Source organism: Desmodus rotundus, chromosome 3 (assembly GCF_022682495.2).
Source record: "Desmodus rotundus isolate HL8 chromosome 3, HLdesRot8A.1, whole genome shotgun sequence".
Classification (NCBI taxonomy): Eukaryota; Metazoa; Chordata; class Mammalia; order Chiroptera; family Phyllostomidae; genus Desmodus; species Desmodus rotundus.
Window position 1 is genome coordinate 6,835,324 of NC_071389.1, and position 24,524 is coordinate 6,859,847.

The 24,524-nt window shown below is 54.3% G+C and overlaps 1 protein-coding gene across 1 annotated transcript in view; it reads left to right on the forward strand.

The window, feature by feature from the left end:
- TNFRSF8 (TNF receptor superfamily member 8) overlaps nucleotides 1-24,299 on the forward strand; it is a 57,544-nt gene extending 33,245 nt beyond the window's left edge. Inside the window, exons 9-15 of the mRNA XM_024554933.3 lie at nucleotides 3,958-4,051; nucleotides 4,355-4,500; nucleotides 5,773-5,874; nucleotides 6,013-6,066; nucleotides 11,748-11,773; nucleotides 13,931-14,108; nucleotides 17,643-24,299. Coding sequence (XP_024410701.3) covers nucleotides 3,958-4,051; nucleotides 4,355-4,500; nucleotides 5,773-5,874; nucleotides 6,013-6,066; nucleotides 11,748-11,773; nucleotides 13,931-14,108; nucleotides 17,643-17,884 — 842 coding nt within the window. The 3' untranslated portion in view covers nucleotides 17,885-24,299. The remainder of the gene's footprint in view (nucleotides 1-3,957; nucleotides 4,052-4,354; nucleotides 4,501-5,772; nucleotides 5,875-6,012; nucleotides 6,067-11,747; nucleotides 11,774-13,930; nucleotides 14,109-17,642) is intronic.
- The last annotated feature ends 225 nt before the right edge of the window (nucleotides 24,300-24,524 follow it).

Below are 24,524 nucleotides of genomic sequence, written 5' to 3' on the forward strand. Positions count from 1 at the left end.
CCCAGAGCATGCAGGTGGACCCCCTACTCAGGAAAGCGACCCGCCACGGAAAGGACATGCTGACACCACAGCAGAAGAAACCCTGCTGGCTACTGGACTACTCAGCATAGTCCTTTTTTAAGACTACGAATGAGCAGTCAGTATTTTCAGGCCTCAAGGAAAACCAGAGAATAACGAGATATGCCCCAAACTGACTACAGTTGAAGCAATGGTAAACCTAGGAACAGAAGAGAACTTAAACAAAGGTAGATGTGTCCACAGGAACATTCAAGAAGTTGTTACATCCACAAAGTGAGACCAGAATGCTATGAAGCAAGAGCAGTACAGACCAGAGGACCAGAGATGGCTTTTAGAAAGTGTGCTTGTTACTGATCGCCTCTCAGCTCCTTGTGAGCACAATGCTAAGCTTTGCCAGAAGAGGGCGCTGGGGGGACATGGCGGAGGGAAGAGACTCTCTGGGCTGTGTTTGCTGCTTGTTGCTCCCGCTGCACCCTCTCAGTCAGTCCCTCCCTTGGAGACCTCCCAGCTCCAGCCCAGGCCTGGTGACCACCTTGGTGTGGTGGCCTTCCTAACAGGGACTCGGGCACCCTGCAGGCCTCGTGTCTGCAAGAGTGCTGTCATTTCCTCTGTGCACCCCCTACCTGCCCACTTGGCCACTGGGGGCTCCAGGCCTTGCACCCACAGTAATACCCCAACTTTCCCTGTGTACCTGACCTGAAAAATATGAGACTGCAGGATGAAAGCACCTACCAGAGGCAAAGCAGGGTGAACGAGAATCACCCACACCTAGACACAGTAGATGTGCTTCCTGTGTATATATGTATGTATGCATGTATGATGTGTGTGTGTAAATTTTCAACGATAAGTGGCGTGCAGTATTATATTAGTTTCAGGTGTACCACACAGTGATTAGACGTTATGTCACTTACAAAATGATCACCTTGACCAGTCTAGCACCCACCTGACACCATTCACAGTTATTACAATAGTATCGATTATGTTCCCTGTGCTGTACTTTACATCCCTGTGACTTCTTGTACGTGGCAATTGATGCATGTTAACCCCCTCGCCTTTTTCACCCAGCCCCCCGCCTCCCCTTCCATCTGGCAACTGTCGGTCTGTTCTCTGTATCCATGATTGTTTCTACTTTGTTTGTTCATTCATTTTGTTCTGTAGATTCCACATCCAAGTGAGATCATATGGTGTTTGTCTTTCTCTGACTTACTTCACTTAGCTTAATCCCCTCTCGGTCCATCCATGTTGTTGCAAATGGCAAGATTTTGTTCTTTTTTATGGCTGACTAATATTCCATTGCATGTCTGTGCCACCTCTCCTTTATCCGCTTGTCTGTTGATGGACACCGAGGTTGCTTCCTTGGCCTGGCCATTGTAAGTAATGCTGCCGTGAACATAGGGGTGCATATGTGGTTTTAAATTAGTGCTTTAGGTTTCTTCAGGTAAAAAACCAGAAGTGGCCCTGGCTGGTGTGGCTCAGTGGGCTGAGTGCCAGCCTGTGAACCAAAAGGTCGCTGGTTCGATTCCCAGTCAGGGCACATACTGGGGTTTTGGGCCAGGTCCCCAGTAGGGGGTGTGCAAGAAGCAATCACACATTGATGTTTCTCTCCACCTCTTTCGCCCTCCCTTCCCCTCTGTCTAAAAAATAAATAAATAAGACCTTTAAAAAAACAGAAGTGGAGTTGCTGGGTCATGTGGTAGTTGTATTTTTCATTTTTTTTGAGGAAGCTCCATACTGTTTTCCATAAGGGCTACACCAATTTACGATCCACCAATAGTGCATAAGAGTTCCCTTTTCTCTGCATCCTTGTCAACACCCGTCGTTGGTTGATTTATTGATGACAGCCATTCTGACAGGTGTGAGGTGACCTCGTTGTGGTTTTAATTTGTATCTCCCTGTTTTGTGATGTTGAGCATCTTTTCATATGTCCGTTGGCCATCTCTATATTCTCTTTGGAGAAGTGTCTGTTCAAGTCCCCTGCCCATTTTTTCATAGCATTTTCTTTTGGGTGTTAAGTCATATGAGTTCCTCATTTATCTAGGATATTAACCCCTGATAGAGTGTATCATTGGTGAATGTCATCTCTCTTTCAGTTGGTTGCTTTTTTGTTTTGTTGATGTTTTCCTTTGCTGTGCAAAAACTTGTTAGTTTGATGTAGGCCCATCTGTTTATTTTTTCTTTGTCTTCCTTGCCCGAGGAGATGTAGCCCCCAAAATATTACTAAGAGTAGTGTCAAAGAGTTTACTGCCTAGATTTCTTTTAGGAGTTTTATGGTTTTGTGTTTTACATTTAAATCTTTAATCCATTTTGAATTTATTTTTGGACACTGTGTACAAAAGTGATCCCATTTTATTCTTTTGCATGTATCTGTCCAGTTTTCCCAACACCGTTAATTGAAGAGACTGTCTTTACTCCATTGTGTAGTCTTGCCTCCTTTGTCATAGATTAATTGACCATATAAGCCTGGCTACCTGTCCCCCCACCCTGCCCCAGTGTGGTCTGCTGCTGATGGTGATAGTGGAAGTGGAAAAGGGGGCAGTGGAAGACAGAGGCCTCTTAAGGCCCAGACTGGAAACAGGCACCCTGTCATTTCTGTCCCTGTCCACTGACCAGACACATCATATGGCCACGTTCAGGCATCGGTGGGGCCGGGACACAGGCTGACACCAGCCTGGGCTTGGAGGAGCTGCAGAGTCCCCAGGAGAGAGGTCTCGGTGTGGGGCAGGGCGGGGGTGGGACCCACAGTGTATTCCACCACCCCCATCCCATGCTGTTGCTAATTCAACTCATTGCTTTGGGGAGAGAGACTGGAGTTTTAAAAGCAGCTTTATTGAGGTGTAATTCCTATGCCATAACAGGGATTCATTTTAAGCGTACAATTCCATGATTTTAAAGAAGTTTACAAAGTTGTGAAACTATCACCACCATAAAAAAAATAATATAAACAGAGCCACTGAAAATGGGGCTGGAGCCGCCAACCCAGGAGCGCTGCCTGGCGCATCTTCTGCCTCAAACCTGTTAGAACTGGGCATCACCACCTTTGGACGGGGCCTACTCAACCGTGCGCCCCAAGGAACCGTTCGCAAAGATGACAGGAGAGCAGATATGATGACTACCGGACTGAAGACCCCAGGACTGAAGATTAAAACCATTCCCTAGAATCAGTGTCACTGTGTCACTGTACCTGCTCCTATAGCAATGCCTGCCTTTTGTGGGTGTAACTCACATTCCGTTGATGTAGTCTTCCTTCTAATGACGTCACTGTCTCCCTTCCCTTTCTCATACACACCCCCTGCTTTTGCCTCCTAATCGGACCACTATTTGGGGTTCTGTCTGAATCAGAGCTTCCCAAATAGCTATTCTTTGGGATAGCAAATAAACATTTGGTGTCTCTCACTTTGGCCTTTTATTTTTAGGTGAACACATGATCTGAAGAAACTTGTGCCCACTTAGTGGCTCGGATGCCACTAGTTTACTTCCTGTCCCCCTAGATTAGAGCTTTGGGGACATTTTCAGAGTAGTATGTGTTCTTCTGTGTCTGCTTCTTTCACGGAACAGAACAGAACACATCGGAGGGGCAACCATGCTATAGCACAAGCTGATACTTTGTTCCTTTTGCTGCCCAGCAATATCCCAGGGGAGAGATGTTGCTGCTTGTTGTTAGCGGTGCATGAGCTGAGGAACATTTAGGCCGTTTCCACTCCTTGGACTGCTATGAAGGATGCGCCGTGAACCAGTGTGTACAAGAGACCTGGCTGTGTTGAGTCCCCTGTTTCAGTGACCTCATGTGCTCTCGTGTGACACCTGAGTCACGCCTGTGAACCCTACCAGCCTGTCAGCTCCTGAGGGTGGGGAACTTGTGGCTATGCTGTCTCCCTGGAAGTCCTCAGACCCTGCTGGGTAAGGCTCCTTGGCACTGACTCTTAAGACCACTCTCTGCAGGTACAGCTAAGAGGGACTCCAGCTATGAGCCGCCTTCCCCGAGGCCCCACCTTAACTGCAGCACCAACACAGAGGACAGCAAGGCTCCTAACAGGTGACTCCGTGGACCCTTCCGGGGGAACTGGACTGGGGGCGGAGGTGAGGCTCAGGCTGGATCTCTGTACCAAGCCTGCAAGTCATTTTGGAGAGTGTGTGCCCAGCTCTAGGCTCGCACCAAGCCTGCAGGCCTTGACAGGCAGGCCCTGACCCTACTGTGCCTGGCAGAGGCTGCAGGCAGAGGGCCTGGGGACTCAGGCCCAATCTGCACAATCTCCAGAGGACAGGAAGTATTCCTGAGCTCATACTTCCGTTCTCCTATCTCCATCGTCACTCCTACCTCCGGCTTCTCTGTCCACAGCACCAGCTCCTCTCAGATCTCCCCAGCCGACTCCCAGGCCAGTAAAGGGCACGGAGGGGGTGCCACCCAAGCCTGGGGGGACGCCCCCATCTCAACAAGTGTGCCTATCTCTTTCTCCTCCACGGGAAGACCCATCCTGGTTTCAGGTAATGGTCACGTCCAGGAGGCAGGGCCTTCCTCCCAGGTGGGCATAAGGAGGGAGGCTTCTCCCAGGGCTGTGGCATCTGCTGAGTTGGGATACCACAGTGGACCCTGGGTTTCTGGCTTCTTGGGCTGGGGCTGGGGCTGGGGCCCTGCCACTTGCTAGCTATTATTTCTTAATTCTTGTGAGTAGGGATTTCATTCACAGCTTCCTGCTCCTGGCCCATAACTGCTACTCAGAAAGTATTGATATTTGGCGAATGATTTAATGACTGCGGCTAATTGCTTAATGCCTTTGAGCCCCAGTTTCCCCCCGTGTAAAATGGTAACAGCATGTACCATGCAAGGTAAGTATGTAGCCAGCCGCTCACCACCAGCTCCGTGCAGACATTCGCTTGCTTTAAGTACAATTCATTCCAGGACTTGCGGTTCTAGTTTTGGGCACCAGGTGGCGGTAGTTTCAGGCCAACGGTTCTCACCGTGGTCTTGATCTTGCAGCGTCAGCAACTCGTTAGAACCACAAATTATGGGCCCCACCCCAGCCCCACAGAATCAGAATCTGCATTTTAGCATGGTCCCCAGGAGATTCCTCTGCACATTCAAGCTTGAGAAGCACTTCTCTGGCACAAACTACTTTTTAGCGTCTAAAAATGCACTGAAAACGGTAACTACTTACATGATCTACTGAAACGGAAAAAAGGAGGCAAGTTAAGTACGAAGATGTAAAGAAGTATACCTGGGTAGCAGTTCAGCATGTGGGCTCTGGAGTCCCCCTGGCCTGGCCGGGCCTGAGCCGAGATTTTGCCATTTACCCTAGGGCGACCTTGACCGAGTTACTTAACCTTTGAGAGCCTCGGCTTCCCTCGTTTGTAAAATGGAGGTGGTGATGGTAATGGTGCCCGCGGCCCAGGGCTGAGTGTGTTCTTGTGGGGAGTGGACCCCGTACCCGCCTTCACAGAGCTCCCCGTCTTGTGGGGACACACGTCCTCCACAGTCCCCAGTCCTTGTCCTTTCGGAGCTCAACTCCTTCTTCACCTGGCCCCTGACTCCTCCCTTCCCTGCCCTCTAGGAATGGTTTGCTCTTTTCTCCACTATTAAGCCCCCCGATGGGCTTCCTGGAGCCAGGGCTGGGAGGGCAGGTGGGTGAGAGCTGGGCAAGATCCAGGGTCTGGTTTTCAGTCCTGGCGCAGGGAAGGGCTCCCTGCTTACCACCATAAAGCGGACTTTGGGGGCTCCAGCCTTGGGGTGGAGAGTACAGGGCCACCTCTCTGTTCCAGGCTCCATGCTCCTCTGGGTGGTCCTGGTGCTGGTGGTCTTCATCGGCTCCGGCTCCTTCCTCATGTGCCACCGGAGGGCCTGCTGGAAGTGGATTCGGCAGAGTGAGTGGCTGGGACCCTGGGGCTGTGGGGAGGGCTGGGTGTCTGTCAGGGCCCTCCCTGCCCTGCCCTGCCCTGCCCTGTCCTGCCCTGACCTCTGAGGCCCTCTGAGGCTCAGTCCCCATCTGGATGTCATTTCAGAACTCCACCTGTGCCGCCCAGTACAGACCTTCCGGCCCCAGCAGGAGCCTGTGGGTAAGTGGTCACGTGTGTCCGGGGCCTCATTCCACCCCAGGAATCCCAGGCCTTCCTGAGTTCTAGGTTGTTCTTGCTCTCTGATCCCTGCCCAGGCTCCAGGCCAGCTCCTCCAGGCAGCCTTCCAGAGCAGTGGCCCTCCCCACCCACCCAGGCAGCACATCTCTCTTCCAGCTCTCACCTGGGGGGAGGGGCCTCCCAGACACCTTGTACCGAGTGTCTTCTTTCTCCCTCGGAGCCCCTTTCAAGGCAGGGCAAGGTCGTAGTCAGCACTCTGGGTGCTGGGCCCTGAGCTCAGAGGAAGGAGCAAACCTGAATGGTTTGAGCTTCCCTGTCAGGTTCCAAGGCAGGCCCCTCCCCGCTGCAGGGTCTCCTGACCCAGGAACCCCAGGGGCAGTGGGTGATGGTGATCTTCTTTTTGTAAGGAGGTAGATAGCTGGCCCCCGGCCACACATCCTAACAAGAGCCACGCCGGACTCAGACACCGGTCCTTGAGACTGATGTTCCGTGCTTAGCGGGCTCGGAGCTGTTCCCTCCTCCTCCTCCCCCACAGGCTTTGTCCACCCCATGGCCCCCCAGGCACCCAGCGTCCAGCCCCAGGCCGGGTCATGCCCCCCTTCCCCCCCCATCTCTCCAGGACCCTTGGAGAGCCTTGCTGTGGCCTGACTTTTGACTTGGGCACGAAAGCACCATCCTCAGAGGCACGGTTTGAATCTGAGTTTCACAAGCAGGTGCTCGTGTCCCCTCCGCAAGGGGGGTTTTTGTGTTTTGATAGTTTCAAGCCTTTTTCCATGAGCTGTCAGGCTCAGTGTCTCATTGAAACCCGTGTTTGCTTTCTTGACATTTTTCTAGTATTAGAATTTCCATTGCCGTCAGTTTATTTTTTTCTTCGAACCTTTGTGACAGCAGTTTTGTCACACACAGAAAAAAAAGGGAGAGAAAAAAAGCACCTGCCCTTAAGAAACCAGCCCTGCAAGGAACCCTGAGCCCTGAGACTCGGTGGTGGCTGGTTCTGGCCCTCCGGCTTCCGGTGGGTGCCTGAGGGGGCTGGGAGGTGAGGCCAGGGTCAGCACGCAGGGCACAGGCTGGCAGTGGACTGCGTGGGGTGGACGCCGTATTCCCTTGGGACAGAGCGGCTGGCGCTGCAGGAGTGAAGGAGCGTTCGCTCATGTGTCCGCTTGTGCAGATATTCAAGCCACTGGGTGGTTCCTAGTGGGTCTGTGCTGTGTCCAGAGCTGTCCTCGCTCTCCTGAGCTTTTAGACCAGCGTCAGGTGCTGAGGGGTAGCAGGATGGGAGTGGGAGCCCAGCCTGGCACACTGAGGCAGGTGCCCATTACATGCTCACCAGTCATCTCCTGAACTGATCTGACTTTGCGGCGTGTGTCCTCGGTGGCCGGCGTTTACAAAGCCCGTCCATGACCTCTTTTGCCCCCTCCCAGCATCCGTGGGCGGCACCCACTGCTATTAATCCTCCGTTCCCAGGTGGGGGGCCAGAGGCTCAGGAAGATGTTTAGGGCGATGTGGGTAATGAGCAGGATTGTGTTGTTATCGTGGGTGGTGAGGCTTTTGTAAAAAGGGTCTCACACCCTCGCACTGTTGACACGCGGCACCGGATAATTCTGGGCTGTGGGGGCGGTCCTGTGAGCGGTAGGGTGTCGGCCCCGTCTCTAGACCCACCAGCTGCTAGGGGCACTTCCCAGCTGTGACAACAGAAAATGTCTCTGGACATTACCACGTGTCTCCTGGGGGGGAAATCACTCCTGGTTGAGAAACTCTGATTAAAATTCTTTCAGTCCTTCATTTTCATGGACACTAAAGTCATCACTTTACCAGTTCATTCAGGTAGGTTTAGTTTGAAAAAAAAAATATCGTCTCCCTCTTTTGAAATAACTTCAAACGTACAGACACGTCCCAAGGACAGTCAGTGCGAAGAGCTCACTCTTCCCCGGCGTTTGAGAGTAAGTCGCTGACTTGGCACCTCGTCATACCTGACGCTTCAGTGTGTCTCCTCCTAGTGAGGCATATTTTTACACAGCCGCGGTGAAACCATCAAAGTCAGAGGCGTCCCCGTGACGCATTGCCCCCCGCCGATGCTCAGACCCCACTCAGGTTTCTTCATTTACCCCAGTAATGTCCTTCAGAGCAGAAGAACTCAGTTCCTAATCTCGTATCAACCCCTGGGTTGTCGTATCTCCGTGATGCGGGGTCAGTTCCTGTCTCTTCCTTCACGTTCATGACCTTGCCACTCTGGAAGATTCCACCAGTACTGCCGTGGGTGTCCCGCCCCTCGGCCTGGTCTGCTGTTTCCTTGCTGCTGGATTCACCTGGTGCATCTCTGGTGGGAAGAGCCCGGAGCGACGCGAAGCCCTTCCCTGTGGCATGCGCCCTCCCAGGCTTCGCCTGCTCCCTGTTCTGGCTGTGGTTCACTTTGATTCAGGTGGCCTGCGCCAAGCTTCTCCACCATGACGTTGATCCGTTCCCCTTGGCAATCGCCAAGGACTTGGAGGGGAGACACTAGGAGGATATGTAAATGATCTGGTTTGCGTCAGACTTTCCTCTCCTTCATTTATGTATTTATATCTGACTCACGGATTCCTATTTCATTCTGCTGCCATCTTTTTTAGTTTGATGTTCGAATTGTCCCTGGTTAGGTCAGAGGGGGCCCCTTCAAGCTGGCCCCGGTGTCCTTTTGTGTTTGGAGTACTTCTTTACTCTAAGATGTTCCCAGCTTAGCTTGTCCTTTCCTGCCCCCGCCCTGGAGTCCTCCAGCTCTGCAGGGAGTCCAGGATTTGAATGGAGATGTGCCAGTTGCCGAAGCCTGGCCGAACCTCTGTGCCAAACCCTTTCCTTGGGTCTGTTTCACTTCCCTCCGCAGCTGGGATCCCAGGCCAGAGAGGGGATGGGACCGAAACGGGGGCGACTGGGGTGGAAGGGACCCAGGGTGATACATGAGCCAGGACCCAAGTGCTCGGCTGCAGTAGCCTTCAGGGTAGCCCTAGGATGCCATGCGCTGTCCCAAGAGGGCCACTGATGCCTGGCATGTCCCTGGACTCATGTCCTGGGGTGAGTTTATGAGAAGATCATCATTATTCCAAAAGCAGTGGAACCAATAAGTGGAGACAGTGGACTGAAGCAACATTTTTAAGGGAAAAGCTCTTTCGCAATTGGCCTGTGTACTTGGCACAATGTGTTCTGAGTCTTTAGCAGAGTACACAGGCGGGCTGCGGGCTGGCTGGAGGCAGCTACTCCTGTGTACTGCATTCTGCCTTTTTACGCCGATATGATTCCCTGCTGGTTTGCGAGGGTCAGTGTCAAATGCTGATCTTGTCTTTGTTGTGATGGAGTCGGTCCAGGGACCCACTATGTACTCGGCTGTGTCTTGCGCACCTTCCCTTTCTAATGTGAAACATTTTAAGTAGACTTCATTGTTCAGAACCGATGTACAGAAAATTTGAGAAGGTAACACAGAGAGTTGCCATATACCCCCACCTGGTTTCCTCTGTAATTAACATCTTATATTAGTGTGATACATTCGTCACCACGAACAAGCCAGTGTTGATACAGTGCTATTAACTGACGCCCACACTGTATTCAGATTTACTTAGTTTTTACCCAACGTCCTTTTTGAGATCTCCTTTAACCTTCAAAAAACCCCTCCAAAGGCAACCCCATTTTCCAGCCCAGATGACCGAGGCTGGGAGAGGCGAGGTCACCGCTGGGGTGAGCTGCCAGGAAGGCCTCCTCCTCAGGCGTGTTTGGCATCTGGCTGGCTTTCAACTCTTTGGTTATTACAAGCACCCTCGGGAGAACGGCTTTTTCTTTTCTTTCTGGTTGTTTCCTGAGGGTGTGTCCTTGAGGAAGAGGGATTACTGGGTCAGAGGGTGTGAGAGTCTCACTGCCCCATGCCTCGCGAGAACGATGGGACCAGTTCCAAGGGCCAGAGCAGCTGTGTTCTGTTTACCCACGTCCTCTCCGAGACTGAGTTTTATCACTTTTATTTATTTTTGTCTTGGTACTTTGTCACCCCCAGCCACCCCCCATCCCGGTGACTTGGCACCAAATCACAGTTGGCTGTGTGCAAAACTCAAAATCAGCCACTAAGAATGGAGATTCAGCCTCACTGACATCATTTGAAAAAATGTGCCTCGGGCCAGAGAGTATTTTCTCAAAGTGGTGGCTTGGTGGGAAGGAGCCCCAGCTGCCCTGCCCGAGGTGACCAGGCTGCTGGGAACAGCAGTTATCAGATTAAGTAAGTGTGCCAGGTATGTTAAATCCAGAAGGAAGAATTGGGTCGTTTTAGACATGTATTTCTTTTCATCATCGTTCTGATCTGTTGACAGGCATTTATTTTTTATTTTAAAAAATATCTTATTTATTTACTTTTGGATAGAGGGGAAGGGAGGGAAAGAGGGAGAGAAACATCGATGTGTGGTAGCCTCTTGAGTGCCCCCTACTGGGGACCTGGCCCGCAACCCAGGTGGGTGCTCCGACTGGGAATTGAACCGGCAATGCTTTGGTTTGCAGGCTGGCGCTCAATCCGCTGAGCCACGCCAGCCAGGCCTGTTGAGAGGCCTTTAAAGCGGGCACATAGGAGTGTTTCCCAAGCTGAACTTGTGTTCCACACAGCTCGGTCGGTCCATTTACTTGTGCCATCGTGGTTGGCCAGCCTCTGGGGGGTTTTCATCGAGGATTCAGGGCTGGTGGTTCCCCAGAGCTGCTGAAATCAGGGAGAATGTTCTGCAAGTGACTTAGCTGGCATACTGGCATCTCCCTAGCAGATTTCTCTGGTCAGGTACACACACCTGACAGGGACGTATTCTGAGTCTCTGCATGCGGCCTCCCGGAGAGTCGGGAAAGGCTGCGCTCCCCTGAGGCACGGTCTGTGCCTGGGAGTTGATGTGCTCTAGGGTAGACCAGATGCCTGGGCCATGGTTAAATGTCAGTTTACACTTGGCCATGACTTGGCACCCTAATCAGTATGAGAAAAAAACTGGAGCTGAGGGTGGGGGTCTGGGAGAAGAGGATAAAGTTCGTGCCCTAAAAGTCATTGTGTCAGCAGCTCTGAGCCCACCAAAGGGTGCAGCTGTTCTCCTCAAAGGTGGTCACATGGTCTTTTTCAAGCACAGTGCACAGAAAATTGAACTCGGAGTGGCCTGAGCCAAAGGGGCTCCAGTCTGGCCTGGCTTCGGGAATGTCAGCACAGGATTCAGAAAACGTCCCCAGGGCCCGTCACCCACTCTCTGTCGGCCTGCCCTGAGGTCCTCCGTGTTGACCTTGATCTGGGCCGCTCTGGGCCCTCCAGACCCTGGGTGCTACAAGGTGGGAGCAGGTGCCGGAGACCAGTTTCTGAGTCAGCAAAGCCTCCTTGGCTCCAGCGGGGGCGTGTGCCTCTCTGGAACCATTCCTTCTTTGTGTGTCGGGGCGGCGGGGTCTGGGTAGGTGGGTTGGGGATGGGTCCAGCATGCTGACTGGCTTGGTGGCTGGAGGAGAGGTGGTCCCCCCTGGGGGGCATGGGCGTGGATCCTGAAACCTGCCCATTGTTCTCCAGACCGAGGGCCTAAGTGAGCATCAGCAACTACTGGGGAGCAAAGGGGGTGGCATTGGTCCACATGAGGGGTGGGGCAGGACCCAGCCGCTGGCAGACCCTCCTTGGTGAAGTTACCACTTTTTTCTCTTTGCAGATCCCAGGCCCCAGAGGAACCAGGCAGTAAGTACCACCCACCCTCACCTTAGCCTGGTGCCCCTAAATCTGGCTCTTTAACCAATCTGCTGGTGCTGAGAGCTGCCTGGTCCCCCAAAAGTTCACGCTGGGCCTGCCTCATGCAGGGAGCTCTGAGCAGAGAGGGCCCTCAGCCAGGCCCTGGCCACCCCCCCACCGCCCACCCCAGCAGCAGCCTCCGGCTCCTGGCTCATCCTGCCGGGGACTTCCAGAAAGGCCTGCTAGACTGTGGATTTGATTTTGGCCACTTTGGGTGCCAGGTGTGGTCAGGTCACGAGGAAGCCTGTGTTTATTTCCCCTTTTCTCCTTCACTCCTCCATGAGTCTTGTCCTCGAAGCTGGGATGACAAATCAGTAGCGAGAATTGTTAAAAACTTAGCTATCGTGTATCGCGCATTTCCCACGAGCAAGGCACCTCGCTTTGTGCTTTCTTGATGTTATCTCTGGTAGTCCTTACAAAGCGCAGTGGCGGTACTGCTGTCCCGTTCTAGAAGAGAGGAAATGGAGGCCCAGACAGGAAAGGTGGCTCCACAGCTGGAGAGCAGATCTCCTAGGCCCCCCACTGGTGACTCCAAAGCCGGTGCTCTGAACCGCTACCCTGAGCTGGCTCCCAGTAAGCCCAGCTTCACCTGCCTTTTATGGAGTCCTCGCCGCGCAGGCGCTGGGCTGGGGTGTTTACAAATGTTACTGCTGATCCTAGGACCACCCAGGATGGGACCCATACACCAGGTCCTCGCTGGGCTTGTCCTAGCACCCTGCGCTGTGCCCAGCCCCCAGGGGCAGCTCAGGCAGTGGGAGCGGGGCAGTGTGCTCTGCAGCCGAGGGTGGGTCTCAGGCGTGTATGATTCCCCCGCCTTTTTTTTCACTTCTCAAATCTTTCATCACTTTCTTTTAACTCAAACATTTATACGTGGACAGTTTGCAACCTGCCTGTAACATTAACTAAATGACGTAGCTTTTACAGTTTCACGTGTGCCCGTAGGTCCCCCACTCTCTTCAGCATCCGTTAGTTACTGCACTTTGTAAGGGGCCCGGCATTGGAGCATTACGGCATTTTATCGCACCGATCGTATAAACTTTTTCAGTGCCATAGGTGTATTTTTCAGAGACAAAGCCAAGGTCAGTTTCTCAAGGTCTCTGCTGTCTCCTTTATCAGCATTTGATGGATGATCTTCTATATACATCTGTGACAGATGAAAAATAAACCAGATTGCGGCTTCTTTTTTGTGACGCTTAAACCATGTGCCAAGTTTTTGGTCCAAATTGTGTAGAATAAGTTAAACTTAAGTTACATTCTGTTAACCAATACGAGTGTATTTCTCTAAGCATGGTTATATTGAAATAAAGTTTTAAAAAGAAAAAAAATATCCCATTAGTACATGGAGAAAGGTTTCCATCCTTTGATTTTTAAACATAATAGACAGAACCACAATACAAGTTCAATTTTAAATTATGGGAGATCACTTTCAAATATGCTTGGATCAGACAAGTCGCTGTTACATATTGAGAAGTTTCATGAAAAAGGTATTCAGCCCCGGCTGGTGTGGCTCAGTGGGCTGAGTGCCAGTCTGCGAACCAAAAGGTTGCCAATCTTATTCTAAGTCAGGGCACGTTCCTGGGTTGCGGGCCAGGTTCCCAGTTGGGGGCGTGTGAGAGGCAACTGATCAATGTTTCTCTCCTTCTCTTTCTCTCTCCCTTAACTTCTCTCTAAAAAATAAATAAAATCTTAACAAAATAAGAAAAAAGGATTCAATGATTTGTAAGATAATCAAATATCTTATATGGCTACACGGGCCAACACATTAATAGTAAATTGTTAAAAAAAAAAGCCGTCTTTTGGATTTCAAATTGTTACAATATTCAGAATTACGTAGGTATACTTTCTGAGTTACTCAATCTTGTTCCATTTTGAAGGCAGCAGGTAGATGCTACATGCTAGAATGTTCCATGAGACCACTTCTCCTTTGCACTTACCTATCAAAGTCAAAAACTAAACCGACACTTTCCTGAAGACATGGCTATTTTTATAATGCATTGGCGTAATCACAACCGACCGCTGTCCCAAGAGGCCAGGGCTGGTCAGTCAGGGTGAGCTGGAGCTGACGCTTGTAGACTGGGTCAGCGCCTGCCTCCCCTGTGCCCGCAGGATCTGAAGACGATCGTCTCGGTGGCAGAGCCCTGCACTGGAGATCTGGGGTCAACGAGCCAGCCGGCTCTGCGGGAGAGCCAGCCGCTGCTGGGCGCCAGTCCAGGCGGGAGCCCCTCGTCCCCCAGGGACCTTCCTGAGCCCCGGGTGACCACGGAGAACACCAACAACAGGATAGGTGAGTCTGCTCATTTGGGCTTCCTAGCATGGTCAGGGGTGAGAGGGCAGTGGGGCGATGGGTGCTGGGCCCTGGGTCCCGGGCCCCCAACTGAGAACAGAGACCCCAGGTCCAGAAGGCCCTGGTAAGTGGGAGATGCTTTTGTGAACATGTCATGCTGCCCCTGGGTGGACTGTGGGATAGCGGTGGTGGCGGTGCCGGCTTCACAGGGCCAGGGCGAGAATTCCTGGAATAATCACCTGGCGTTGTCTTGGTGGGGTGGGGTGGGGTGGAGGAAAGGGGCACCCCCTGCTTGGTGCCACTATTACTAAAGAGAAAAGGGAATGCCACCCCCAGTTTCCAACGAAGAGCCCCTGAGGGGCCAGGAGGGAGACGTGCAGTGACATCAGAGCGGTAGGGCACTCGTCTGATGCATTCCGGACACTGTGCAATCGTCACATCTCGTTGTCACACAACCTTCTGAGGATGGTGTCTTCTTCCCCTTTTCGCAATTGGGGAAACTGTGGATGGAGGGTGGGTGAAATGATTTTCCCAGGCCCACGGCCCACGTGGGACCCTAAAACCCCTGCTTCGTCTGCACGACCACCCGTCCCCGCGGGCACGGAGGCCAGCACTTCCCAGACTGCAGCTGCCCGCCAGCTCGGGCACACCTTCCGCTTTGGCCTCGCCCAGGCCTCACGCCTCCTCTGTTCCTTCTCTCCACCCTGGTGCCACCAGAACGCTTCTCCCCAGTTGTGTACCTCTCCATGTTACACTCTGCTTAAGACCCTCCAGGGGTCCCTGTGACTTCAGGATGAATTCCAGGATTCTCATTCCAGGATTCAAGGCTGGTCACGAGCTGCCTTCTCCCCACCAGACTCACCTGTCCCCTGACCCCACATGTCCTTCCACTCAATGGCAGTTTCCTAAGTTCACCGGGTGCTCTCTTGCTTCCAAGCTTCTCTATGGGAGCTGCTCCCTCACCTGGGACAGCCAACTCCACCCCCTTGCAGCTAGTCAATTCCTGATGTCCCCAGGACCCTGCTTATCTGCCTCCTCCCCCAGGAGGCCTTCTTTGCTCTTCCCACTCTGCTGTCTAGGCCCGAGGCACCTCTGCTCTGCTCCCCAGACTCCAGGCCTTCCCACCAGTGTCCTTGGCACAGAGCAGTGTGACTGTGTGTGTGACCTTCTCCTGTACCCTCACTTGTCTGTGAGCCCCCTGGGGCAGAGCCTCAGGGGCCCCATCTCCAGCTTCTCTGGAAGGCTAACCCCCACTTGGATAATACCAAAGAGGCATCCACCCTGCACATGTCTGTGGCAGGCGGTGGTGGGCAGAACTCTGGGGCAGAGTCTTTCATACCAAACAGAAACTGTTGGAACTGCAGCTTGTGGCGAGTTTAATTTAAAAAGAATATATTTGGGGAAATACTGCCAAAGGCATTTCCTTCAAATTTCCTACGAAGCCTAAGTTGGACTTTTGAGCCCTTGTGAGTTCAGTGCCCAGAACTTCAGGGGCGGGGCCCGGGGAGTATCTGGGAGGTGGTGGAGGCAGGTACCAGACTCCAGGACAGCTGGGTGTGAGGCCGGGCCACGGGCAGACCACCCAGAGCCAAGCCAGCCTGCGAGCCTTGCTGGTGAGTAGGACAGTGGGGAGGGAAGGCCTCGGAGGGTTTCTAGGGACACCCAAAGGACAGCAGGCCCCTTCTCCTGCTGACACCACCCCAGAGGAGCACCCTAACCCCCGCCTTGTTCAGTTCCCAAGGAGGACCCAGCTTTGGCCTGAGCTTTATCACCCTCCTGCCCCGGCACCCGGCAGGGAAGCCCCTCTCCCCCACCTTCCCCCACCTACTATGACAATTTCCCTGGATTCTGAAGCCCTGGGTGAGGCAGGAAGTCCAAGTAGCTTTGGGAAGGACCTCCTCCTCCACTCTGGGAGCGGCACCCTGTGGTGGGGGACAGGGCCAGAGGGATCAGGACTCAGGGAATGTGAGGGGAACGATGGTCTGGCCCCCAACTTTGGCCTCTTTAACCTGGACAACCCACTCCTACTCCTCTCTGTCTCTCTGTCACCGTCTCTAGCCCTGTCTGGTCTCCTCTGTGTCCCCTCTCTTCTCCCAGGGCGAGGGGCCTGCAGGTCTTAATGAAGATGCGTATGGCTGGACCTGAGGTCCTGTTCTCTCTCTGGGGGTGCAGGGTGGCCTCCCGCAGCTTGTTTGTCTCTCCGTCTTCTCTTTAGTTCCTGCTGCTATTTTGGACACTTCTCTCTTTCCTGGGGGTGTTAAAACCAGAATAGAAGGGCTGGCATTTTGCAGTGGTGTTGAGGGTGCAGGGGCTGCAAGAACGTTATGGGAGTTCCTGAATCAGAGGGGTATCACTGGTTACCCAGAGAAATCCAGAGCCTCCTGCCTGACCCCAGCTCCGGAATCCTGGGGCTGAGCAACGGCGAGCCTGCCCAGAGCTTGAGGCCATCAGAAGCTGGCCTGGTGGCACTTGAAGTCAGCTGACCTGGCCAAAGGCCAGGCTCCCTACTGCCCAGCTTCTTAGGCAGCTCATTTAACTCCCCTGAGCCTCCAAAGCCCCTGAAAGCAGGCGGTGTGTGGAGCACCCGGGCTATCACATCTCTGATGGGCTGGGCTGGTCAGGCTTCCGAGTGACACGCACGAGCGGTCCTACCCTGGGCCAGGCAGGGACAGCCATGGGGGCCTCAGGTGGGAGACAGACAATAAGCAGAAACACCGAAACGCGCTGCCCCTCCCAGAGCTGTCTGCATTGTGGACACTGGTGTTTTGAACAGGGCTCAGGTTTCTGCAGGGTGACCAGCTGTCCAGGGTTGCCAGTCACTAGGATGGGGGACTTTCACAGGTAAAACCAGGAGCATCCCGGCCAAACCAGGACAAGTTGGTCAGCCCAGGTTTCCGCATTAGGCATGTAGGAAGGAGTGGAAAGGGCAGAGAAGCCGGCGTATCTTTGGGGGTTTCTGCTAAGTACCTGGTGACCTCGGGCAGGTCATTTAACCTCTCTAGGCTTCAGTTTCTTTTTCTGTAATTGGGGTGATGATAGGCTATTTACCTGGCAAAAAAAGGTGTAAGGATCCCGAAGCTAAAGTGTGGAAGGTGTCCCGAACAGCATCCAGCGCAGGCTACCCTATACTCGAGTTCCCTGGTGCTGGTGTTATTATTGTTATTTTTACTTTTGTTTTTCAATCACAGTTGACATTGGAAGGTACTATTGTTCTGGATTTGACTTGCTTCCTCCCCACGACTTGCTTTCCCTTCCAACCCCATTCTCTCCTTCCCTACTCTGTCCCCGCAGAAGCGCCCCCCAAAAAATCACTAGCCCCTCCCACCTGTAGCAAGTGGGCCAAGTTTGAACTCCTCAGCACACAGCTCCCAGTTGTCAACTTGGCCAGGCTTCCTGTACCTCAGAGAGGTTGTGTCATCTGCCTGAGGCCACACAGCAGGAGGGGCAGAGCTGGGATGGGGATGCTCCTCTGCCCCCTCCTCCCACCCTCTGGGGCTCTGGTCTCCTCACTGTGCCCACGCTTTCGCTTTGCAGAGAAGATCTACATCATGAAGGCCGACACAGTGATCGTGGGGACTGTGAGGACGGAGGTGCCCGAGGGCCGGGGCCCGGCGGGGCCAGCAGGGCCCGAGCTCGAGGAGGGCCTGGAAGTGGACCATGCACACTACCCGGAGCAGGAGACGGAGCCACCTCTGGGCAGCTGCGGAGACGTCATGTTCTCAGTGGAGGAGCAAGGGAAGGAGGACCCCTTGCCCACGGCTGCCTCTGGGAAATGAGGCCTGGCCCGGGCTGGGGCTGAGAGCACCGAGGGGTGCTCCCTGGGAGCCAGGGCGGTGCAGGTGGACTAGGCCGGTGGCTGAGGCCCATCAGGCCTGAACCTAGTGTCCAGCACTCAGTGGCAACGAGCCTGCCCACGTAGGAGGGCGTCTGCTGGTCTGTACCCACACCCCCACCCAGCTGCCCTGCACCCCCTACCCTGGGGCTGTGGGGCGTGCAGCCCAGACAACCAAGGGGCCGGATTGGAATGGAGATGCTTGCTGGAGCCACAGACAGACGGCAGGGACAGGATACCGCCTCCTGCTACCACTGAGAAGACGGCCCAGGGCGCTGGGCATCGGACCCATCCCCCAGGGCTGGGGCCCACCTGAAGCAGAGGCTGTGAGGCCCACACCCTCACCCTGGGCCTCAGGAGTGATACCCACTGGGCCCTGCTCCCATGCCGACAACCCCAGTTACTGTAAACATGGCCCCTTGGGCACCGAGCTAGCGCCTGTGGTTTCTCCTCAGTCCAAAGGGAGATGGAGGGATAGGGCTCTGTGGGGTGGCCCATCTCGGCCACAGCTGCCGCTTCTGCCCTGTGCCTGGGAGTGCCCGGCCTGGCCTCCAATGCTGTTTGGGCTCAGAGGGACCCTCCGGTGCCACCTCTCCGCCTCACCCCCGCTCCTCCGTCCTCTCCTGTAGCCCCAAAGCGGGCAGGCCATGGCCTAGGATCAACTCACTCATCTCAGAGTGTCCCTACCAGTCCCCACAGCGAGAGGCATCTCAGGACCCTCAGCAGCTGCGGCATCCGTCCCCGTCAGAGCCCCTGCCCACCCACCTGCCGCCTGGAGAAGGGCCCGCTCTGCTTTGCTCGAGGGCTCCCTCCACCCACAGACGAGGAACTGTGGGCCCCTCTGGGGCCTTGCCTGCCTGGCCGGCACCACCCGCTCTGTCCTGGGACATGAGGATGCACCTTCCTCAGACCTGCCACGCACGTGGACCCCGACGGCACCAGGTCTCCCACTCTTGCTGCAGTTGCTCCGCACCCGGGGTGGGAATATGGTTGTCGAAAGCCACACTCTGCCTTATTCTGGGCTGTGGGGGTGGGGTGGCGAAGAGGTTTGCTTAGTTCAATCTTTCAGGATTTTTGCCTTTCACACTAAGGAATCATTCCTCCACCAGCTGGCTCTCCTCTGTTCTCCTAGGGACTTTCAGACTCATGTAAACAAGCAAGTGGCCTTGGGAAGGGCCGTGGGCCCAGACGACAAGACCGCAGCAGCCTGGGTCTCAGGTTATTGGGAGACTCCTGGAATTACCCGCTGGAAGCCAGACCTGAAAGTGCTGTTTACTCACCAGCCTGCTTGTCTCTGGAGGAAGTTGGGGCTGGGTCAGGCGTCCCAGGGTAGTTTCTGAAACTGCTCAGATGTTTTGGGGAAAGTTGGAGAGGCTGGGACACTGCGCGAGGTGGTGACACCAGGGCCTGGAGAAGTTTGTGTGGGATGGCTGATACTCGCCCAAATGCGAGCGTAGGCAGCTCCACAGCGTGGAGGACGCCACACGCCCAGTGGGCAGGGGCTCAGCAGCCTCCACGTGAGGCTGTTGACACAAGCTTAATGAAATAATGTGCTCCCTTACCCGGGAGCCCTTCACAGAAATTTTTGATCCTTAAAAATTCGTAAGGTTCCTTAAAAACAATCATAAGGGTTAAGGAAACTCTCCCTGGGGCTGGGAGTCTTGGAGAAGCTCTCAGGATCTCCACCCCTCTGTCCAGGACCCTTCCTCCGTGGAACTCCTGCTCCCTGGTCCAGGCCTGCCTTTGGGGATACTCGGAATACAGCTGCAGTACCCCAGGCTCCCTCTGGGTATTTGCAGAAAGGACTGTGCTGAGCAGCCCCACAGCAGGAGAAAAAGGAGTCACAAAAGCAGAGTGTACGCCCCAGATTGGGGGAGACAAGGAGAGGACCATGGGGTACACGGGAGCCTAGGCTTCATGCTTGAGCGGGGAGGAGCCCAGCCTGCCTTTGTGATCATAGCTCTGGGGAGGGGGCGTTCAGTTTGGGGCCTGCTCCCACCCCAGGCAGCCAGCCTGGGCCCCCTGGGACGGTGGCTACTTTGGGGGGTGAAGAAGGGGACCTGGGACCACGATCATGTGACCAGTGGGGACTGGGCCTGTGCCCGGCTGCCTTGGGCCAGCGGGTAGCGTGTGGGTTCTTGATTTGGTATAGGACAGATTTCACAACACAAGTCCAGGCGATTTTGAGAGGACGTTTATTAAAGCTGGCGGCAGTGAAACAAGGAAGGACTTAAGGTAGAAGAAGCAACAGGAGAAGGAAAGAGAAAAGGGGGCCTTGTAGTCAGGATCAGGGAGTTAGCCTGGATGAGCTCCCACTGCCCACTGCTCCCCTGGCTGCAGGTCTCGTGGGGTCCCTTCGAGTTCAGGAGAAAGCAGAGATTCGAGGCGTGGGTGGGCTCCAGCGAGCGCTTGCGGTGGGTCCTCTGTCTTGAGGCTTTTTATCTTTCTTTGGCTGCAGGAATCCTAAAGGAGGTCTTAGGGGAGGCTCCTTCAATAGGCTGATTCTTCAAAAGTGTGCATATATGGAGGGGTTAGGGATTATTTTCTGGTTGGTTTTATCTTTAAAGAACATCATCGAAGAGGGACCAGGACTGAGGCTGGCCTGTCCCTGGACGATCTGGAACGAGTGAACCATTTGCTCCTAAGTGTCCTTGGTTAGAAAGGATCTTGTGTCTCGTTAGCTGGCTGGAAGTTGCTCAAATTGTTCGGCCTTGTTTAATTATTTTGTCCCAGTGTCCCTTATTCCACTCGTCAAGGAATTTTCCCAGCTTCTCACTATCCTGCCTCAGTCAGACCTTGCCCACCTCACCCCCCAGGGCTCCAGCCCCCACCCAGACCTTGCCACTGAAACCAGCGGCCACATGGGCGGTGGGAGAGCCAGGGCAAATGTCCCTGCCCCACCAGTAACGGGGGTGCTGTGGGCTCCTTAACCTCTGGCTGTTCTGACGTTCAGATGGGCAGGTGGACCAGGCAGTGCCCTGCTGCTCCGGCTGGCGGTTCCCAGGATGTAGGGGACCTTCTCACGCACATGCACACCCCTCTTCCTGAAGAGCTGCAGTCAGAGAGTGACAGAGAAGCATCAGTGTCCTGCGGAAGCTGTTGCATTCGGAGGAAACCCGCTGTTTCCCAAGCTGGCCTCGTCGGCGGGAAACTACTCTAGGTTCTTAGAACCGCTAAGGCCAGGGCCTGTCCCTCAAATGGAGCAAGACCCTGACTCTTCAAGGTGTCTGGAGATTCCAGAGCATTGGGAGATGCCACCGGATATGTGGCTTGTGTTTGCTGTATGGCAGCTTCTGTCCTCGGTCCAACCAGTGGCCACTTGCCAAGAGGGGGCCCTTCCTTGGCCTGCAGTATTCAGCCCCTCTGACTTACAAACAGGTAACCTTCAAAAGGGCATTGGGCTTAGAACACTTTTCTCCCAGAAAATAACTGGTGGTTGGTTCTGAGCTGGCCCCCCAAAGCCTGTGTTGGTGTTGGTAAGGTGAACCAGGGCTTTGGGGATCTCCTGGGGCCTGGCCTCCCTCAGGGCCAGGCTGCTGTGGGAACCTCACAGTGGACAGGCCCCCTCTTGCTCTGTGGGGGACCCAGAGAAACCCCCCCTCCCCCAGTCAGAAAACTGGCGGCTGGTCAGTCAGCTGTCTGTAACTCTGGGCATTTGTGAAGGGTTGCGGGCCCTTCTGCAGGGGGCGTCCCGCCCTCGGTCCCAGTGAATCCCAGACTGCACTGCGTCGCTGCGCAAAACCTTCCTTCCTTCCCTCCTTCCAATGACACCTGTGGTGAGTCAGGCCAAGTCCAGCTGCAGAGGGTGTGTGGTGCTGAGACGGACTTTCTCTCGTGTGTCCCCTGGATGAGACCAACGGTGGTGCAGAACTGAACCTGTGAGCGAGGTCATTCCAGAGGCGACCGCGCTGTGTGCTAGGGGAGGCCCCAGTCAGGGCACCATGGCAGTGTCTGGAGGGCAGGGGCAGGTCTAGCCAGCTGGTCTGGGAAGGCTTCTTGGAGGAGATGTCCTTTGAGCTCCACCTGAGTGACACAGCAAGTGGGCAAGGTGAGGCAAGAACCTGGAAGTTGAGCATTCTGGGGAGTCAGAACCACCGCCGCAAAGGTGCACACCTGGCAAAGTGCAGTGAGTGGGCAGCCAGCACGGCCAGATCGAGGAGGGCCTGGTGGGCGATTGCAAGGCACTCCGACTTTATCCTCAGAACATCGGACTCTGATTATTTCTATTTCCCTCCTTTAGAACAATAAACATCCTGCTATTCTCTTGGCGCTGGGCATGAATGGCTGGAGCAGGGGCAGCAAAGGTTGTTTTAACCCAGTTCGGAGGGAAGTGGGGGACAAAGGCAGAGGCTGCTGGTAGCCAGGAACCAGTTGAATGTTTCTCAGAAAGGGCAGGGCTGAGGCCACATTCCCAGTTAATTAACATCGCAGCCCTGGGTCCAGGCTGCTCCGTCACGGCAGGAGGCCGGCAGCTGAGGTTCCTCTTTCTTTGGGTGTCTTCCAGAAGAGTAAAAACCAAACCGAAAAATCCTGGGAAGGCCGCAGGCCTCTGTTTGTGTTTTGGTGTGGGGTGCGGGTCATCTTAACATCACGGCCTGTGCTTTCCTCCCATTCCCCATGGGCCTTCAGGCTTCAGTGTCCAGGTCCAGGCGTTCCCAGCCGCATGGCCTCAGGCAAAGCCCTTGAGGGCTTTCAGCTTTGGCTTCCTGACCTGCAGTGTAAGGGCAACGGTTACTTTGCAAGGCGGATGGAGGTCGTGGGTGAAGTGCTTGACCTGGAGCCAGGCGTGGTCCCTGTTCAGTAAATGACAGTCATTGTAAGCAGCATTTAAAGAGCTTTCAAGTCTGCCTGAGGCTTTCCACATTCCTTAGGCACTCAGGCTTCCTAAGCACAGCTGAGACTAGGTGGGCTGAGGGTCAGCACTGCCGTCTACTCATGGAGCCTCAGAGAGGGGAAGCAAGCAGCCGGCCCACCGCTGCACAGCCAGGAAGTGCCAGAGCTGGAGCTGAATCCCCCTGCTCTGTGGTTCTAAATTAGCCCCTGTGCCCAAGCAGCCAGGCTGCCTCTGTGGCCGGGGCTGTGTTTCGGTCACAGTGGTCAGCTGGCACCGTGCCCTCTGGACACGTTCCTTTTCACCTCCAAGTCATCGCAGCTGGGAGATAGGGAGGTTCCTTGGTTGCTTGTTCTATGGGGAGGAAGGGACAGTTCCCAGAGGCTGGGAGACCTGCCTGCGAGCAAGCAGCAGCCCAGGTGTGATTTCTCCCTGATTCTCTGATGCAGAACTCACTCCTTGAAGGTGGTCCGAGGCAGCGGTCAGGGGACTCAGGCTCTGGGAGGACAGGCAGGACAGAGACCCCCCCGGGAGGACTGGCCAACCATCGGATCGCCTTTGACACCCTCAGTAACTCCTTTTACCCCGCTCTCTGCCCCATGCCGGGATCCACGGAAGACTGGGCAAGAAAAAACCTCTCCATTTAACAGATGGGAAAACTGAGCCCCGTGGAGGTAAAGGGGGTTGCCTAAGGTCCCGGCTGGATAACTTTGGTCCCTTGCTGTGTATGTTGGAGCTGTGGTGGGGGAATTGCAGTCTAGGCTAAGAAAACAGTAAAGATTATTTGCTGATTTTCAATTTCCCTTTAAAAAAAAGTAATTTGGCTCTGGCCACTGTGTCAACTGGTTAGGCATCATCCTACAAACCGAAAGGTCACAGGTTCTATTCTTGGTCAGGGCACATTCCTAGGTTGTGGGTCTAGTCCCTGGTCAGAGTGTGTGCAGGAGGCAACCAATGGATGTTTGTCTCTCGCATTGATGTTTCTCTTCCTCTCTTTCTGCTTCCCTTCCCATCTCTCTGGAATCAATGAGAAAAAATTGGTGTTAAAGTAAAAATTGGTTGTGGGAAGAGCGTTGGGTTCTCATTTATAAGGCAGCTTTGCCAGAGCCAAAGTGGTCCCCAGAGTCAGACAGACAGGAAGAGACAAGAAGCAGGACTTCTGCAGCCCCCCAGCCACACGGCCTGGGGACTCCCACAGGGTCGCCGTGTAGAATGGCTGAGCTTGGTGGCATACCCCGCTGTTGCCGTCTGGAGAATTACCAATACCTTCTGAACCAGGGGCCCTGCATTTTCATTTGTCCCTGGGTCCCCCAAGTTATGTAGCTGATCTCGCATAAGGGGCAGGGAAATTGTCTGTTAGGAACTTAATGGCAAAGCCCTTTCCATGCCTGGCCGCTAAACCTCACCGTGACCATAACTGTGGATGAGCGTGCAGATGCCCAGCTTTTGAAAGCGTTGAAGGGTCAGTCACTGACCTCCACTGTCCTAGCGATCTCTTGCTATGCCATAAAGCACCTCAAAACTCAGTGGCTTAAAACACCACCAGTCATTTATTTTGCTCACAGAACTGTAGTTTGGTCTGGGCTTGGTGGGGAAAGCTCACCTCTCCTCACACAGCACCAGCTGGCACCGGAGAGTGTACTTCAGAGACGGCTGGCCAGTAGGTACCAGCTGCAGGGTTCTCTCCGTGGGCCCCCCTTGGAGAGGCTTGGGCTTCCTCCCAGCCTGGTGGCCAGGTTCCTAGAGAAAATGA